At 34.0% G+C, this 18166-nt stretch overlaps 1 protein-coding gene across 4 annotated transcripts in view; it reads right to left on the bottom strand.

Annotated features, from left to right (window-relative positions):
- Positions 1–18166, bottom strand: part of trpc1 (transient receptor potential cation channel, subfamily C, member 1) — a 37092-nt gene that overhangs the window by 2696 nt on the left and 16230 nt on the right. For all 4 annotated transcript variants that reach the window (XM_061921228.1, XM_061921229.1, XM_061921231.1 and 1 more), the window contains 4 exons: positions 16025–16164; positions 15034–15183; positions 3485–3669; positions 3225–3426 (listed from right to left, as the gene is read on the bottom strand). In XM_061921228.1, the coding sequence (XP_061777212.1) occupies positions 3225–3426; positions 3485–3669; positions 15034–15183; positions 16025–16164 (677 nt within the window). The remainder of the gene's footprint in view (positions 1–3224; positions 3427–3484; positions 3670–15033; positions 15184–16024; positions 16165–18166) is intronic.

Here is an 18166-nt window from a genome sequence, read left to right as displayed (position 1 = left end):
AATACCAATTAGTGGTAGTCAAGAAGGCCGATACCAATTAGTGGTAGTCAAGGAGGCTGATACCCATTGGTAGTAGTCAAGAAGGCCGATACCAATTAGTGGTAGTCAAGAAGGCCGATACCAATTAGTGGTATTCAAGAAGGCTAATACCAATTAGTGGTAGTCAAGAAGGCCGATACAAATTAGTGGTAGTCAAGGAGGCCGATACAAATTAGTGGTAGTCAAGGAGGCCGATACCAATTAGTGGTAGTCAAGGAGGCCGATACGAATTAGTGGTAGTCAAGGAGGCCGATACGAATTAGTGGTAGTCAAGGAGGCCGATACCCATTGGTAGTAGTCAAGAAGGCCGATACCAATTAGTGGTAGTCAAGGAGGCTGATACCCATTGGTAGTAGTCAAGAAGGCCGATACCAATTAGTGGTAGTCAAGAAGGCCGATACCAATTAGTGGTAGTCAAGGAGGCTGATACCCATTGGTAGTAGTCAAGAAGGCCGATACCAATTAGTGGTAGTCAAGAAGGCCGATACCAATTAGTGGTATTCAAGAAGGCTAATACCAATTAGTGGTAGTCAAGAAGGCTGATACCAATTAGTGGTAGTCAAGGAGGCCGATACAAATTAGTGGTAGTCAAGGAGGCCGATACCAATTAGTGGTAGTCAAGGAGGCCGATACGAATTAGTGGTAGTCAAGGAGGCCGATACCCATTGGTAGTAGTCAAGAAGGCCGATACCAATTAGTGGTAGTCAAGAAGGCCGATACCAATTAGTGGAAGTCAAGAAGGCCGATACCAATTAGTGGTAGTCAAGAAGGCCGATACCAATTAGTGGTAGTCAAGGAGGCCGATACCCATTGGTAGTAGTCAAGAAGGCCGATACCAATTAGTGGTAGTCAAGAAGGCCGATACCAATTAGTGGTAGTCAAGAAGGCCGATACCAATTAGTGGTAGTCAAGAAGGCTGATACCAATTAGTGGTAGTCAAGAAGGCCGATACCAATTAGTGGTAGTCAAGGAGGCCGATACCAATTAGTGGTAGTCAAGGAGGCTGATACCAATTAGTGGTAGTCAAGGAGGCTGATACTCATTGGTAGTAGTCAAGTAGTAGTATAAAAACAATTTTCTTCAATTAAAAAACGTTTCGGCTAGTGAAAAAAGAGTGAAAAAAAAGTATTTTCCGCAGGTAAAAAAAAAAAGTATGAAAAAATATTTTCTTCAATTAAAAGTATAAGTATAAAAACATTTTCTTCAATGAAAAAACCTTTTATGCAAATAAAAAAAGATTGGCGAGTGATAAAAAAACAAATTTCTAAAAAATAAATTCTGATTTGCAAGTATAAAAACTATTTAAATACAAAAAAAACATTTGAAAGTATAAAAGCAAGTTTCTTGAATTAAAAGCACTTTTCTGCAAGTAAGAAAAAAAACATTTGCAAGTATAAAAATCTATTTTCTTCAATTTAAAAGAAATTGTAGTACAAAAACAATATTCTTTAATAAAAAAAAACTTTTCTGCAAGTAAATAAAGATTTGCAAGTAAAAAAAGCTATTTTTTTAAATTAAATAAAGATTCACAAGTAAAAAGAAATAATTGTCTTTGGAAAAAACAAAAAAAACAATTGTTTTAATTAAAAAACTATTTGCAAGTAAAAACACAATTTTCTTTGAAAAAAAATTATTTTTGAGTATAAAAACATTTTTTCTTAATCAAAAAACCTTTTCTGAGAATAAAAAATGTTTGCCAGTAATAAAAAAAAACAAATTTCTTCAATTAAAAAAATTTTACAAATTAAAAAAAAATATTTGCAAGTAAAAAAAGTATTATTTGCAAGTATTGAAAACTATTAGGGATGCACCGAAATGAAAATTTGTGGCCGAAGCCGAAGCCGAATAAAATTTAAACGCTTGGCCGAAGACCGAATACTGAATAATGAATGCAGTTTTTCACAATTTTTTTTTATATTGCATAAATAGGCTAGAAAAATATTTTGACATGTTTTTCAAATAAAGTAATTTTTTATTGAATATTGACAAGCCTTTGCTTTTCAAAAAAAGCACAAAGTTTTTCATTTATATTAGGCCTTCAAACAAAACATGCATTCCCAAAACAAAATAAAGTGCATTAAAGTGGATAAACCCACAACAAATGAATTATTGTCCTTTTGGCAAAAGTCTGCTTAGCCACAGTAGATATGCTAATAATGTAAACAGAAGGCTCAAGTAAATCTCAATTAAGTGTGTGCTTGTAACCTCATACAAAGGACTCCGGCTTATTAGTGATTCCCAAAGCCCAAAAAAAGTCTGCGGGCTATAGAGCGTTTTCATTTCGGGCTCCAGTACTCTGGAATGCCCCCCCGGTAAAAGTTCGAGATACAATCTCAGTAGAAGCATTTAAGTCTCACCTTAAAACTCATTTGTATACTCTACCTTTTAAATAGACTCCCTTTTTAGACCAGTTGATCTGCCGTTTCTTTTCTTTTTCTTCTATGTCCCACTCTCCCTTGTGGAGGGGGTCCGGTCCGATCCGGTGGCCATGTACTGCTCGCCTGTGTATCGGCTGGGGACATCTCTGCGCTGCTGATCCGCCTCCGCTTGGGATGGTTTCCTGCTGGCTCCGCCGTGAACGGGACTCTCGCTGCTGTGTTGGATCCGCTTTGGACTGGACTCTCGCGACTGTGTTGGATCCAATATGGATTGAACTTTCACAGTATCATGTTAGACCCGCTCGACATCCATTGCTTTCCTCCTCTCCAAGGTTCTCATAGTCATCATTGTCACCGACGTCCCACTGGGTGTGAGTTTTCCTTGCCCTTATGTGGGCCGACCGAGGATGTCGTAGTGGTTTGTGCAGCCCTGTGAGACACTAGTGATTTAGGGCTATATAAGTCAACATTGATTGATTGATTGATTGATACAGGTAGCCTACACAACAGGCTAATAATGTAAACAGAGGCCCCACTAAATCTCAATAAGTGTGTGCTTGTAACCTCATACACTTATACAGGTACACAACATATCCCAACGTCACCGCCTCAAAAAATTGCGTCACACGCCACTATTCGGCCTTGTTTTTAACTCACCGAAGGCCGAATGTGGCTTTTTTTTGCCATATTCGGTTACCGATTAATCGGTGCATCCCTAAAAACTATTCAAAACATTTGCAAGTACAAATGTATTTAATTAAAAACACTTCTCTGCTAGTAAAAAGAATTATTTGAGCTTGGACTTACTGCGATCTGTCTGAAGCTCTTGTGCAACATGGCCACCAGCAGCTTGGTGAGCACGATCACCACCACGATGTTGTAGGTCCCGATGATCATGGCGCCCACGAAGGAGCGCAGTTCCTCCGTGTAGCTGATGCGTGTGACGAAGAGCGCCACGTGCGCCAGAGAGAAGATGTACCAGAAGAGGGCGTAGCAGGTGCCCATGAAGCTGTGGGGAGAGCACCCTGGTCAGCGCCCCACAAGGTGTTCCCGGCCCACACACCTACCTGTGGAAGGCGTCGTTGCTCTGCTGCTGGCAGAAGATGCCCTGGCAGTTGCTGGGCGGCTTCTTTTCCACATCTTTCTGGTCCTTTCCGTAGAGCTGAGTCAGTCCGATGGTGAAAGAGAAGAGGACCAGCAGGAAGAGGCCCAGGAACTTCCCAAACTCCTGCAGCATCTGACCCATGGAGATCTGGTGAAAGAATTGACCAAAAATATTTTTGAAATGCTAGCATGCTAATGTTAGCATGCATCAAGTACCAAAATATGCCTGAGGTGTATACCTGCAAAATTTACAAAAAAAATCTAACATAATAACGTTAGCATGCCAACGGGTATCATTCGTTAAGTGAAAAAATATTTGACGCTGTAAAAATAATTTAAAAAATACTAGCATGCTAACTCTGGCATTCATCAAGTACCAAAATATGACTGAGGTGTACACCTACAAAATTAGCTAAAAGAAAAAGCTAGCATACTAAGGTTGGCACGCTAACGGGTATCATTCGTCAAGTAACAAAACATATGACGCTTAGGTGTATATCTGCAAAATTAGTTTCGAATGCTAGCATGCTAACAATAGCATGCATCAAGTACCAAATTATGACTCAGATGTATACCTACAAAATTAGCAAAATAAAATAGCATACTATAGTTAGCATGTTAACAGGTCTCATTCGTTAAATAACAAAATATATGACGCTAAGGTGTATATCTGCAAATGTGTTTAAAATGCTAGCATGCTAACAATAACATGCAGCAAGTACCAAAACATGACTGAGGTGTATACCTACAAAATTTGCCAAAAAAATGGCATATTACTGTTAGCATACTAACAGGTGTCATTTGTCAAGTAACAAAATATATGATGCTTTGGTCTATATTTGCAAAATGGGTTTAAAATGCTAACATGCTAATGATAGCATGCAACAAAAACCAAACTATGACTGAGGTGTATACCTACAAAATTGGACAAAAAAATAGCATACTACTGTTAAAATACTAACAGGTAACATTTGTCAAGTAACAAAATATATGGCGCTTAGGTGTATATCTGCAAAATGTGTTTAAAATGCTAGCATGCATCAAGTACCAAAATATGACTGAGATGTATACCTACAAAATTAGCTAAATAAAATAGCATACTATTGTTAGCATGTTAACAGGTATCATTCGTCAAGTAACAAAATATATGATGCTAAGGTGTATATCTGCAGATGTGTTTAAAATGCTAGCATGCTAACAATAACATGCAGCAAGTACCAAAACATGACTGAGGTGTATACCTACAAAATAAGCACAATAAAATAGCGTACAACTGTTAGCATGCTAACAGGTATTATTTGTCAAGTAACAAAATATATGATGCTTTGGTGTATATTTGCAAAATGGGTTTAAAATGCTAGCATGCTAATGATAGCAGGGAACAAAAACCAAACTATGACTGAGGTGTATACCTACAAAATTGGACAAAACAATAGCATACTACTGTTAGCATACTAACAGGTAACATTTGTCAAGTAACAAAATATGACGCTTAAGTGTATATCTGCAAAATGTGTTTAAAATGCTAGCATGCTAACATGGATCAAGTACCAAACTATGACTGAGGTCTATACCTACAAAATTAGCAAAAAAATATATAGCGTACTACAGTTAGCATGCCAACAGGTATCATTCGTCAACAAAGTATTTCATGCTTACGTGTATCTGCAAAAAAAAATTAAATGTTAGCATGCTAACAATAGCATGCAGCTAGTACCAAAATATGACTGAGGTGTATATCTACAAAATTGGCCAACAAATAGCATACTACTGTTGGCACACTAGCAGGTGTCATTTGTCAAGTAACAAAATATATGGCGCTTAGGTGTATATCTGCAAAATGTGTTTAAAATGCTAGCATGCATCAAGTACCAAAATATGACTGAGATGTATACCTACAAAATTAGCTAAATAAAATAGCATACTATTGTTAGCATGTTAACAGGTATCATTCGTCAAGTAACAAAATATATGACGCTAAGGTGTATATCGGCAGATGTGTTTAAAATGCTAGCATGCTAACAATAACATGCAGCAAGTACCAAAACATGACTGAGGTGTATACCTACAAAATAAGCACAATAAAATAGCGTACAACTGTTAGCATGCTAACAGGTATTATTTGTCAAGTAACAAAATATATGATGCTTTGGTGTATATTTGCAAAATGGGTTTAAAATGCTAGCATGCTAATGATAGCAGGGAACAAAAACCAAACTATGACTGAGGTGTATACCTACAAAATTGGACAAAACAATAGCATACTACTGTTAGCATACTAACAGGTAACATTTGTCAAGTAACAAAATATGACACTTAAGTGTATATCTGCAAAATGTGTTTAAAATGCTAGCATGCTAACATGGATCAAGTACCAAACTATGAATGAGGTCTATACCTACAAAATTAGCAAAACAATATATAGCGTACTACAGTTAGCATGCCAACAGGTATCATTCGTCAACAAAGTATTTCACGCTTACGTGTATCTGCAAAAAAAAATTAAATGCTAGCATGCTAACAATAGCATGCAGCTAGTACCAAAATATGACTGAGGTGTATACCTACAAAATTGGCCAACAAATAGCATACTACTGTTAGCATACTAACAGGTGTTATTTGTCAAGTAACAAAATGTATGACGCTTAGGTGTATATCTGCAAAATGTGTTTAAAATGCTAGCATGCATCAAGTACCAAAATATGACTGAGATGTATACCTACAAAATTAGCTAAATAAAATAGCATACTATTGTTAGCATGTTAACAGGTATCATTCGTCAAGTAACAAAATATATGATGCTAAGGTGTATATCTGCAGATGTGTTTAAAATGCTAGCATGCTAACAATAACATGCAGCAAGTACCAAAACATGACTGAGGTGTATACCAACAAAATAAGCACAATAAAATAGCGTACAACTGTTAGCATGCTAACAGGTATCATTTGTCAAGTAACAAAATATATGATGTTTTGGTCTATATTTGCAAAATGGGTTTAAAATGCTAGCATGCTAATGATAGCATGCAACAAAAACCAAACTATGACTGAGGTGTATACCTACAAAACTGGCCCAAAAAATAGCATACTACTGTTAGCATACTAACAAGTGTCATTTGTCAAGTAACAAAATATGACGCTTAGGTGTATATCTGCAAAATGTGCATGCTAGCATGCTAACATGCATCAAGTACCAAACTATGACTGAGGTCTATATCTACAAAATTAGCACAAAAAAAAATATAGCGTACTACAGTTAGCATGCCAACAGGTATCATTCGTCAACAAAATATTTCATGCTTACGTGTATCTGCAAAAAAAAAATTGAAATGCTAGCATGCTAACAATAGGATGCAGCTAGTACCAAAATATGACTGAGGTGTATACCTACAAAATTTGCCCAAAAAATAGCATACTACTGTTAGCATGTTAACAGGTGTCATTTGTCAAGTGACAAATTATATGGCGCTTAGGTGTATATCTGCAAAATGTGTTTAAAATGCTAGCATGCATCAAGTACCAAACTATGACTGAGGTCTATACCTACAAAATTAGCCCCAAAAAAATATAGCGTACTACAGTTAGCATGCCAACAGGTATCATTCGTCAACAAAATATTTCACGCTTATGTGTATCTGCAAAAACAAAATTTAAATGCTAGCATGCTAACAATAGCATGCAGCTAGTACCAAAATATGACTGAGGTGTTTACCTACAAAATTGGCCAACAAATAGCATACTACTGTTAGCATACTAACAGGTGTTATTTGTCAAGTATCAAAATGTATGACGCTTAGGTGTATATCTGCAAAATGTGTTTAAAATTCTAGCATGCATCAAGTACCAAAGTATGACTGAGATGTATACCTACAAAATTAGCAAAATAAAATAGCATACTATTGTTAGCATGTTAACAGGTATCATTCGTCAAGTAACAAAATATATGACGCTAAGGTGTATATCTGCAAATGTGTTTAAAATGCTATCATGCTAACAATAACATGCAGCAAGTACCAAAACATGACTGAGGTGTATACCTACAAAATAAGCACAATAAAATAGCGTACAACTGTTAGCATGCTAACAGGTATCATTTGTCAAGTAACAAAATATGACGCTTAGGTGTACATCTGCAAAATGTGTTTAAAATGCTAGCATGCTAGCATACATCAAGTACCAAACTATGACTGAGGTCTATACCTACGAAATTAGCAAAAAAATATATAGCGTACTACAGTTAGCATGCCAACAGGTATCATTCGTCAACAAAGTATTTCACGCTTACGTGTATCTGCAAAAAAAAATTAAATGCTAGCATGCTAACAATAGCATGCAGCTACTACCAAATTATGACTGAGGTGTATACCTACAAAATTGGCCAAAAAAATAGCATACTACTGTTAGCATACTAGCAGGTGTCATTTGTCAAGTAACAAAATGTATGACGCTTAGGTGTATATCTGCAAAATGTGTTTAAAATGCTAGCATGCATCAAGTACCAAAGTATGACTGAGGTGTATACCTACAAAATTGGACAAAAAAATAGCATACTACTGTTAGCATACTAACAGGTGTCATTTGTCAAGTAACAAAATATATGATGCTTTGGTGTATATCTGCAAAATGTGTTTAAAATGCTAGTATGCTAGCATGCATCAAGTACCAAACTATGACTGTGGCCTATACCTACAAAATTAGCACAAAAAAAAATAGCGTACTACAGTTAGCATGCCAACAGGTATCATTCGCCAAAATATATGACGCTTACGTGTATCTGCAAAAAAAATTCATCAAGTAACAAAAACATTTGACGCTAACGCATATACCTGCAAAGTTAGCAAAAAAAAAGCTATCAGAAAGCTAACAATTGTGACGTGAGCCCAAACAGTGTTCCTGAGTGCTCTCGAAGAGAAGGAAAAGTTCCCTGGGAGTGTCAAAATAAAAGTATTTTTAGAGCAAATATTAGTGGACGCTGATGTGTTTGCTCCCAGACGGTCAGAAGACGTGTCTGCTGCCAAGAAGACCACAAAGATGTTCCACAGCACACGCCTCACATGTCAGCTGACTACATCCCTGCAACGTGTTGCACGTGGGACACTTTAGCGTGCGCACGCTCTTACTCAGAGACAGCTAGTCACTGACTCACTGGCCAGGACAACACTTTTCCATCCACCACACTCATTACTCAACTCTGTTGCCAGACTGCTACCTGCTAACTGAATACCTGCTAACTAAATACCTGCTAACAAATTACTTGCTTACTAATACCTGCTTACTAAATACCTGCTCACTAAATACCTGCTTACTAAATACCTGCTAACAAATTACTTGCTTACTAATACCTGCTTACTAAATACCTGCTCGAGGGACCTAAGGCAGGGCGGTCTGACAAATTAAGCACGCGGGGGCCATCATGATATTTTCTTTTCAAAACCAATACAATCCATATATTATTATTTTAAATAACCAACACTAAAATCTCAAGATCAACTTCAGCTTTATCTGTCAATATAAAGTATTTTGTTATGTTTTGCTCCCTTTTTGTCAAAACCGTCTTTTTATGTGTAAAACAAAATATATTTTAAGGTGTAATATGTGAAGTGAGGTCATTGAAGCCTTAAATATGTCAATCATTCATAACAACATTGATTTTGATTCATTATTATTTTTGAGCAATGACAGTTTAAAAACATCCCTCACAAATTCCCACTTTAAAAAAAAAAAAACACTAAAATTCCTGGGGACCCAAAAGGGTTCCACTCATGAAAGTGTTAAAAATAAGTCGTACATTTGTTTTTTTCTACTTTTAACACTTACCAAAACATTTTTATGGCATTTTTGTCATATAAAACATTGTTTTTTATGGTGCAAACACAAGCTATGCAATATTTTCCTCTAATAATAATTTCAAGTGTAATATTTGTAATTGGAGCCTTAAATATGTCAACCATTCATAACAACATTGATTTTGATTCATTATTATTTTTGAGCAATGACAGTTTAAAAACATCCCTCAAAAATTCCCACTCATAAAAGTGTTAAAAATAAGTTTTTGTTTTACTTAAATGACTAGATCAACTTCAGATCTTTATGTTGATATACATTATATTTGTATATTTTTTGTTTGATGCCTTTTTGTTTTCTTATTGCAAACACACCAAATGTACAATATTTTCTTAAAAAAATATTTCAAAGTGGAATTATTGATGTGAAGTAATTGGAGCCTTGAATAGGTCAATAACACTGATTTTGATTCATTATTATTTTTGAGCAATGACAGTTTTAAAATAATCTCTCTAAAATTCTTAAGGATGCAAAAGGGTCCCACTCATAAAAGTAAGTCAGACATTTCCTGGTTTTTATTTTATTTTATTTTACGTTCAATGCTTAAATATCTAGATCAATTTCAGATTTATCCATCTATTTATAATTTGTTCATGTCTTCTTCTTTCTTTGTTTTATGGCCTATTCGTCAAACAAAACATTGTTTTTTATGGCTAAAACACAAAATATGCAATAACTTCCCCCAATTTTTTTTTAAAGTGTAATATTTGATGTAAAGTCATTGCGACCTTAAATATGTCAATCATTCATAACAACATTGATTTTGATTCATTATTATTTTTGAGCAATGAAAGTTTAAAAACATCCCTCAAAAATTCCCACTCATAAAAGTGTTAAAAATAAGTTTTTGTTTTACTTAAATGACTAGATCAACTTCAGATCTGTATGTTGATATACATTATATTTATATATTTTTTGTTTGATGCCTTTTTGTTTTTTTATTGCAAACACACCAAATGCACAATATTTTCTTAAAAAAATATTTCAAAGTGGAATTATTGATGTGAAGTAATTGGAGCCTTGAATAGGTCAATAACAACATTGATTTTGATTCATTATTATTTTTGAGCAATGACAGTTTAAAAACATCCCTCAAAAATTCCCACTCATAAAAGTGTTAAAAATAAGTTTTTGTTTTACTTAAATGACTAGATCAACTTCAGATCTGTATGTTGATATACATTTTTTTTTTTTTATACATTATATTTATATATTTTTTGTTTGATGCCTTTTTGTTTTCTTATTGCAAACACACCAAATACACAATATTTTCTTAAAAAAATATTTCAAAGTGGAATTATTGATGTGAAGTAATTGGAGCCTTGAATAGGTCAATAACAACATTGATTTTGATTCATTATTATTTTTGAGCAATGACAGTTTAAAAACATCCCTCAAAAATTCCCACTCATAAAAGTGTTAAAAATAAGTTTTTGTTTTACTTAAATGACTAGATCAACTTCAGATCTGTATGTTGATATACATTTTTTTTATATATATACATTATATTTATATATTTTTTGTTTGATGCCTTTTTGTTTTTTTATTGCAAACACACCAAATGTACAATATTTTCTTAAAAAAATATTTCAAAGTGGAATTATTGATGTGAAGTAATTGGAGTCTTGAATAGGTCAATAACAACATTGATTTTGATTCATTATTATTTTTGAGCAATGACAGTTTAAAAACATCCCTCAAAAATTCCCACTCATAAAAGTGTTAAAAATAAGTTTTTGTTTTACTTAAATGACTAGATCAACTTCAGATCTGTATGTTGATATACATTATATTTGTATATTTTTTGTTCGATGCCTTTTTGTTTTCTTATTGCAAACACACCAAATGTACAATATTTTCTTAAAAAAATATTTCAAAGTGGAATTATTGATGTGAAGTAATTGGAACCTTGAATAGGTCAATAACAACATTGATTTTGATTCATTATTATTTTTGAGCAATGACAGTTCTAAAATAATCTCTCTAAAATTCTTAAGGATGCAAAAGGGTCCCACTCATAAAAGTAAGTCAGACATTTCCTGGTTTTTATTTTATTTTACTTTCAATGCTTAAGTATCTAGATCAATTACAGATTTATCCGTCTATTTATAATTTGTTCATGTCTTCTTCTTTCTTGGTTTTATGGCCTATTCGTCAAACAAAACATTGTTTTTTATGGCTAAAACAGAAAATATGCAATAACTTCCCCCAATTTGTAAAGTTATTGGGACCTTAAATACGTCAATCATTCATAACAACATTGATTTTGATTCATTATTATTTTTGGAGCAATTAAATGATAAATGGGTTGTACTTTTATAGCGCTTTTCTACCTTCAAGGTACTCAAAGCGCTTTGACACTACTTCCACATTCACACACTGATGGAGGGAGCTGCCATGCAAGGCGCTAACCATCAGCCATCAGGAGCAAGGGTGAAGTGTCTTGCTCAGGACACAACGGACGTGACGAGGTTGGTACTAAGTGGGGATTGAACCAGGGACCCTCGGGTTGCACACGGCCACTCTTCCACTGCGCCACGCCATCCCTTTAGAATTAAAACATTTTTTTTTATCAGGGATCCAAAAGGTGCTCACTCATAAAAGTGTTAAAAATAGGTCTAATGTTTTACTTTCAACACTTAAATCACTACATCAACTTCAGATTTATCCGTCGATATACCATTTTTTTGTTGTTTTTTTAATTATTTATGCATAACAATATTTAATATTTGCCCACAAATAATATTTCACTGTGGAATATTTGATATATCATTAATTCATATCAACATTTATTTTAATTTATTATTATGTTTGAACAATGACAGTTTAAAAAAAACTCCCTGTAGAATTGTCAGGGATCCAAAAGGGTGTCACTCATAAAAGTGTTAAAAATAAGTCATTCATTATTTTTTACTTTCAACACTTAAATCACTAGATCAACTTTGGTAATTTATTTTTATTTCTTATGTTTTACGCCCTTTTTGGTTTTTTTTATGGCAAACAAAAAATTTGCAATATTTCCCCAAAAACAGAATTTAAAGTGCAATATTTGATATGAATTAATTGGAGCCTTAAATATGTCAATCCTGCGTAACATTGATTTTGATTCATTATTATTTTTTGAGCAATGACCTTTTAAAAAAAAAAAAAACACTAAAATTCCTGGGGACCCAAAAGGGTCCCACTCATGAAAGTGTTAAAAATAAGTCGTACATTTGTTTTTTTCTACTTTTAACGCTTACCAAAACATTTTTATGGCATTTTTGTAATATAAAACATTGTTTTTTATGGCACAAACACAAACTATGCAATATTTTCCCCTAATAATAATTTCAAGTGTAATATTTGTAATTGGAGCCTTAAATATGTCAACCATTCATAACAACATTGATTTTGATTCATTATTGTTTTTTGAGCAATGACCTTTTAAAAAAAAAAAAAACACTAAAATTCCTGGGGACCCAAAAGGGTCCCACTCGTGAAAGTGTTAAAAATAAGTTGTACATTTGTTTTTTTCTACTTTTAACGCTTACCGAAAAAAAATTATGGCATTTTTGTCATATAAAACATTGTTTTTTATGGCACAAACTATGCAATATTTTCCCCTAATAATAATTTCATGTGTAATATTTGTAATTGGAGCCTTAAATATGTCAACCATTCATAACAACATTGATTTAGATTCATTATTGTTTTTGAGCAATGACCTTTAAAAAAAAAAAAAAAAAACACTAAAATTCCTGGGGACCCAAAAGGGTCCCACTCGTGAAAGTGTTAAAAATAAGTTGTACATTTGTTTTTTTCTACTTTTAACGCTTACCGAAAAAAAATTATGGCATTTTTGTCATATAAAACATTGTTTTTTATGGCACAAACTATGCAATATTTTCCCCTAATAATAATTTCATGTGTAATATTTGTAATTGGAGCCTTAAATATGTCAACCATTCATAACAACATTGATTTAGATTCATTATTGTTTTTGAGCAATGACCTTTAAAAAAAAAAAAAAAAAACACTAAAATTCCTGGGGACCCAAAAGGGTCCCACTCATGAAAGTGTTAAAAATAAGTCGTACATTTGTTTTTTTCTACTTTTAACACTTACCAAAACATTTTTATGGCATTTTTGTCATATAAAACATTGTTTTTTATGGCCCAAACACAAACTATGCAATATTTTCCCCTAATAATAATTTCAAGTGTAATATTTGTAATTGGAGCCTTAAATATGTCAACCATTCATAACAACATTGATTTTGATTCATTATTGTTTTTGAGCAATGACCTTTTAAAAAAAAAAACACTAAAATTCCTGGGGACCCAAAAGGGTCCCACTCATGAAAGTGTTAAAAATAAGTCTTACCTTTGTTTTTTTCTACTTTTAACACTTACCAAAAATATTTTTGGCCATTTCTGTCATATAAAACATTGTTTTTTATGGCACAAACACAAACAATGCAATATTTTCCCCTAATAATAATTTCAAGTGTAATATTTGTAATTGGAGCCTTAAATATGTCAACCATTCATAGCAACATTGATTTTGATTCAATGACCTTTTAAAAAAAAAAAAAAACACTAAAATTCCTGGGGACCCAAAAAGGTCCCACTCGTGAAAGTGTTAAAAATAATTCGTACATTTGTTTTTTTCTACTTTTAACGCTTACCGAAAAATTTTTATGGCATTTTTGTCATATAAAACATTGTTTTTTATGGCGCAAACACAAACTATGCAATATTTTCCCCTAATAATAATTTAATGTGTAATATTTGTAATTGGAGCCTTAAATACGTCAACCATTCATAACAACATTGATTTTGATTCATTATTGTTTTTGAGCAATGACCTTTAAAAAAAAAAAAAAAAACACTAAAATTCCTGGGGACCCAAAAGGGTCCCACTCATGAAAGTGTTAAAAATAAGTCGTACATTTGTTTTTTTCTACTTTTAACACTTACCAAAACATTTTTATGGCATTTTTGTCATATAAAACATTGTTTTTTATGGCCCAAACACAAACTATGCAATATTTTCCCCTAATAATAATTTCAAGTGTAATATTTGTAATTGGAGCCTTAAATATGTCAACCATTCATAACAACATTGATTTTGATTCATTATTGTTTTTGAGCAATGACCTTTTAAAAAAAAAAAACACTAAAATTCCTGGGGACCCAAAAGGGTCCCACTCATGAAAGTGTTAAAAATAAGTCGTACATTTGTTTTTTTCTACTTTTAACACTTACCAAAACATTTTTATGGCATTTTTGTCATATAAAACATTGTTTTTTATGGCACAAACACAAACTATGCAATATTTTCCCCTAATAATAATAATTTCAAGTGTAATATTTGTAATTGGAGCCTTAAATATGTCAACCATTCATAAAAACATTGATTTTGATTCATTATTGTTTTTGAGCAATGACAGTTTAAAAGAAAAAACTGTCTGCATGACAGCTTTGTGTCATGAGTGAACATTGCAACGTTTTCTTGTTACATTTCACCTGTTTGCTCTTTCATTCCACCTTTTCTAATTTAATTTAAAAAAAATGAATTTTCGAATGTGCCGCAGGGCCTCACTTTGTCTTTTTAAAGTAATGAGGGATGTTTGAAAAGAGAGGAAGCAGAGACAGTGTGATGTTGCACCAGTGTGCTCTCCTACCTGCAGCGGGCCCAGGATGGAGCTGGTGGTGTACATGAAGAACAGACGCAAATAGCTGAGGACGTTGGCGAAGGCAAACAGGCCTTCAGCCACCAGGATGGGATGGAAGGCGTCCCAGTTCTTCCTCTCCGTTTCCTCCACATTCTTGAACTGCAAACACAACATTAGTTCAAAACACTGCTTTTTTCTTTTCTTTTTAAAAAAAATTTTTTCTTTATTCTGTATTTCTCATGTATTATATTTTTAATAAAATAATTTGAAAAACACTGTTGTTCTTGAAAAAAAATGTTTTCTTAATTATGTTTTTTCATTATTTTCTTATTATTTTTTCTATAAAATAATTTAAAAAAAATGTTTTTCTTTATTTCATATTTTTTATTAGTTATTAGTTTTATAAAATAATTTCTAAAAACAACTTTTTCTTCTTAATTGAGCTTTTTTCATTGATTTTTTTAAAATTATTTTTTCAAAAAAATTTTTAAAAACGCTGCTTTTTTCTGAAAAAACTACTTAATCATTTTATTTTAAGTATTTTTAATTCATTATTTGTTTATCAAAATGATTAAAAACAGTATTTTTCTTTTTTTTTAATATACAATTTTTTTCTCTTATTTTTTATTAAAAAAATGTAAAAAAAAAACAGTTTTTTGTCTATTGTTCATTTAGTATTTTTCATTCATTATTTATTATTTTGATAAGATAATTGAAAATAAACGGCCCTGCGGTGAGGTGGCGACTTGTCCAGCTGGGATAGGCTCCAGCAACCCCCGTGACCCCGAGAGGGACAAGCTGTAGAAGACGGAATGGATGGATTTCGAAAATGCACTGCTGTTTAATTTTGAAAAATTAATTATAGTATTTATTTATTATTGATTAATTGTTTTCTATTTTTCTATTAAAAACATTTCAATCGTGTTTTTTTCATTTTTTTCCCCATTGTATTCATTGATAAAAACTTTCCAAAAGCACTGCGTAGAAGGTGTGGGAGCACCTTGCTGTGGGCCACAATCTTGAGGGCAAAGGTCGCCAGGTAAAGGGAATTCATGACAAAGCTGAGCTGGTTCCTGGACTCGTCCAAGAAGTCCTCCAGACCTCCGTACCAAAGACGCTTCACATCCGACCACACCATTCCTGCAGGGGAGAGACCATATATTCACATTCTTCTCTCCTTTTAGCACTCCACTTAGCCCCTCCCCTTTCTTGTCCTGGTACTACTTTGTCACTTCCTGTACCAAACCAACGTTAGATTCTTGCATGTTAGCACATTAATCCGACACATCAAACATACTTGTATCATTTAGTCCTGTGGAATCAAGTGAAATGAGTCAAACGTCACAATGAAATTCTACAACATATTTCAGTTGAAATGCAGTTCTATTTTAACACATACCAACAATTGATGCTATTTTATCTAAATCTATGCTAACAATATATTCTATTGTATATAAATACATTCTAACAATATATGCTAGCTTATCTAAATACATGCAAACACTATATATTATCTTATCTAAATACATGCTACAAATACATTCTATCTTATCCAAATACATACTAAAAATATATGCTATTCTATCCATCCGTCCATTTTCTACCGCTTATCCCTTTTGAGGTCGCAGGGGGGGGGGGTGTCGCTGGAGCCTATCTCAACTGCATTTCGGCGGTAGGCGGTGTACACCCTTGACAAGTCGCCACCTTATCCTATCTAAATACATGCTAACAATATATACTATCTTATCTAAATACATGCTAACAATGTATACTATCCTATCTAAATACATGCTAAAAATAAATACTATCTTATCTAAATACATGCTAACAATATATACTATCTTATCCAAATACATGCTAACAATATATACTATCTTATCTAAATACATGCTAACAATATATACTATCTTATTTAAATACATGCTAACAATATATACTATCTTATCTAAATACATGCTAACAATATATACTATCTTATCTAAATACATGCTAACAATATATACTATCTTATCTAAATACATGCTAACAATATATACTATCTTATCTAAATACATGCTAACAATATACCGTATTTCCTTGAATTGCCACCGGGGAGCTAATTAATTTAAAACCTCTTCTCACTCCGGCGCTTACCAAAGGCATGCGGTAAAAGTAAGCATGTGCTGATTATTTTAAAACCTCTTCTCACTCCGACATTTACCAAAGGCATGCGGTAAAAGTAAGCATGTGCTGATTATTTTAAAACCTCTTCTCACTCCGACATTTACCAAAGGCATGCAGTAAAAAATTGAGTGTGATGTAAGCTTGGACCTTAAATCCTACTGAATAGCTCTTAATCTTCTTCCCTTTATGCGATTTCAAATTAACGGTATTGAAATCAGCCTCCTCCATTTTGAAAATGATGACAGGGGAAGTGGGCTTCACGGTGGCAGAGGGGTTAGTGCGTCTGCCTCACAATACGAAGGTCCTGCAGTCCTGGGTTCAAATCCAGGCTCGGGATCTTTCTGTGTGGAGTTTGCATGTTCTCCCCGTGACTGCGTGGGTTCCCTCCGGGTACTCCGGCTTCCTCCCACTTCCAAAGACATGCACCTGGGGATAGGCCCCTCCCACTTCCAAAGACATGCACCTGGGGATAGGCCCCTCCCACCTCCAAAGACATGCACCTGGGGATAGGTTGATTGGCAACACTAAATTGGCCCTAGTGTGTGAATGTGAGTGTGAATGTTGTCTGTCTATCTGTGTTGGCCCTGCGATGAGGTGGCGACTTGTCCAGGGTGTACCCCGCCTTCCGCCCGATTGTAGCTGAGATAGGCGCCAGCGCCCCCCGCGACCCCGAAAGGGAATAAGCGGTAGAAAATGGATGGATGGATGACAGGGGAAGTGTCATTCATGACGTCACGAGTTTGACCCGGCGGTAATTCAAAGCAGGCACATACTATATGCCCTGCGGCAATTCCAGGAAATACAGTATATATATGCTATGCATACACACCACTTATCTTTTTTGCTGATCTGGGACCAATATTCGAAATCAATGTCAGATGGGGACAGGCCTAATTGTAATGGCAACAGGGGGATCGTGCAGCGTTATCGAGAGGAGACGGCCTGGAGTGAGCGCCACGTGTCACATGTTAGTTAGCGG

Source organism: Nerophis ophidion, linkage group LG15 (assembly GCF_033978795.1).
Source record: "Nerophis ophidion isolate RoL-2023_Sa linkage group LG15, RoL_Noph_v1.0, whole genome shotgun sequence".
Taxonomy (NCBI): domain Eukaryota; kingdom Metazoa; phylum Chordata; class Actinopteri; order Syngnathiformes; family Syngnathidae; genus Nerophis; species Nerophis ophidion.
Note: the sequence above shows the minus strand (reverse complement) of the source record. Positions and strands in the feature narration are given on the sequence as shown.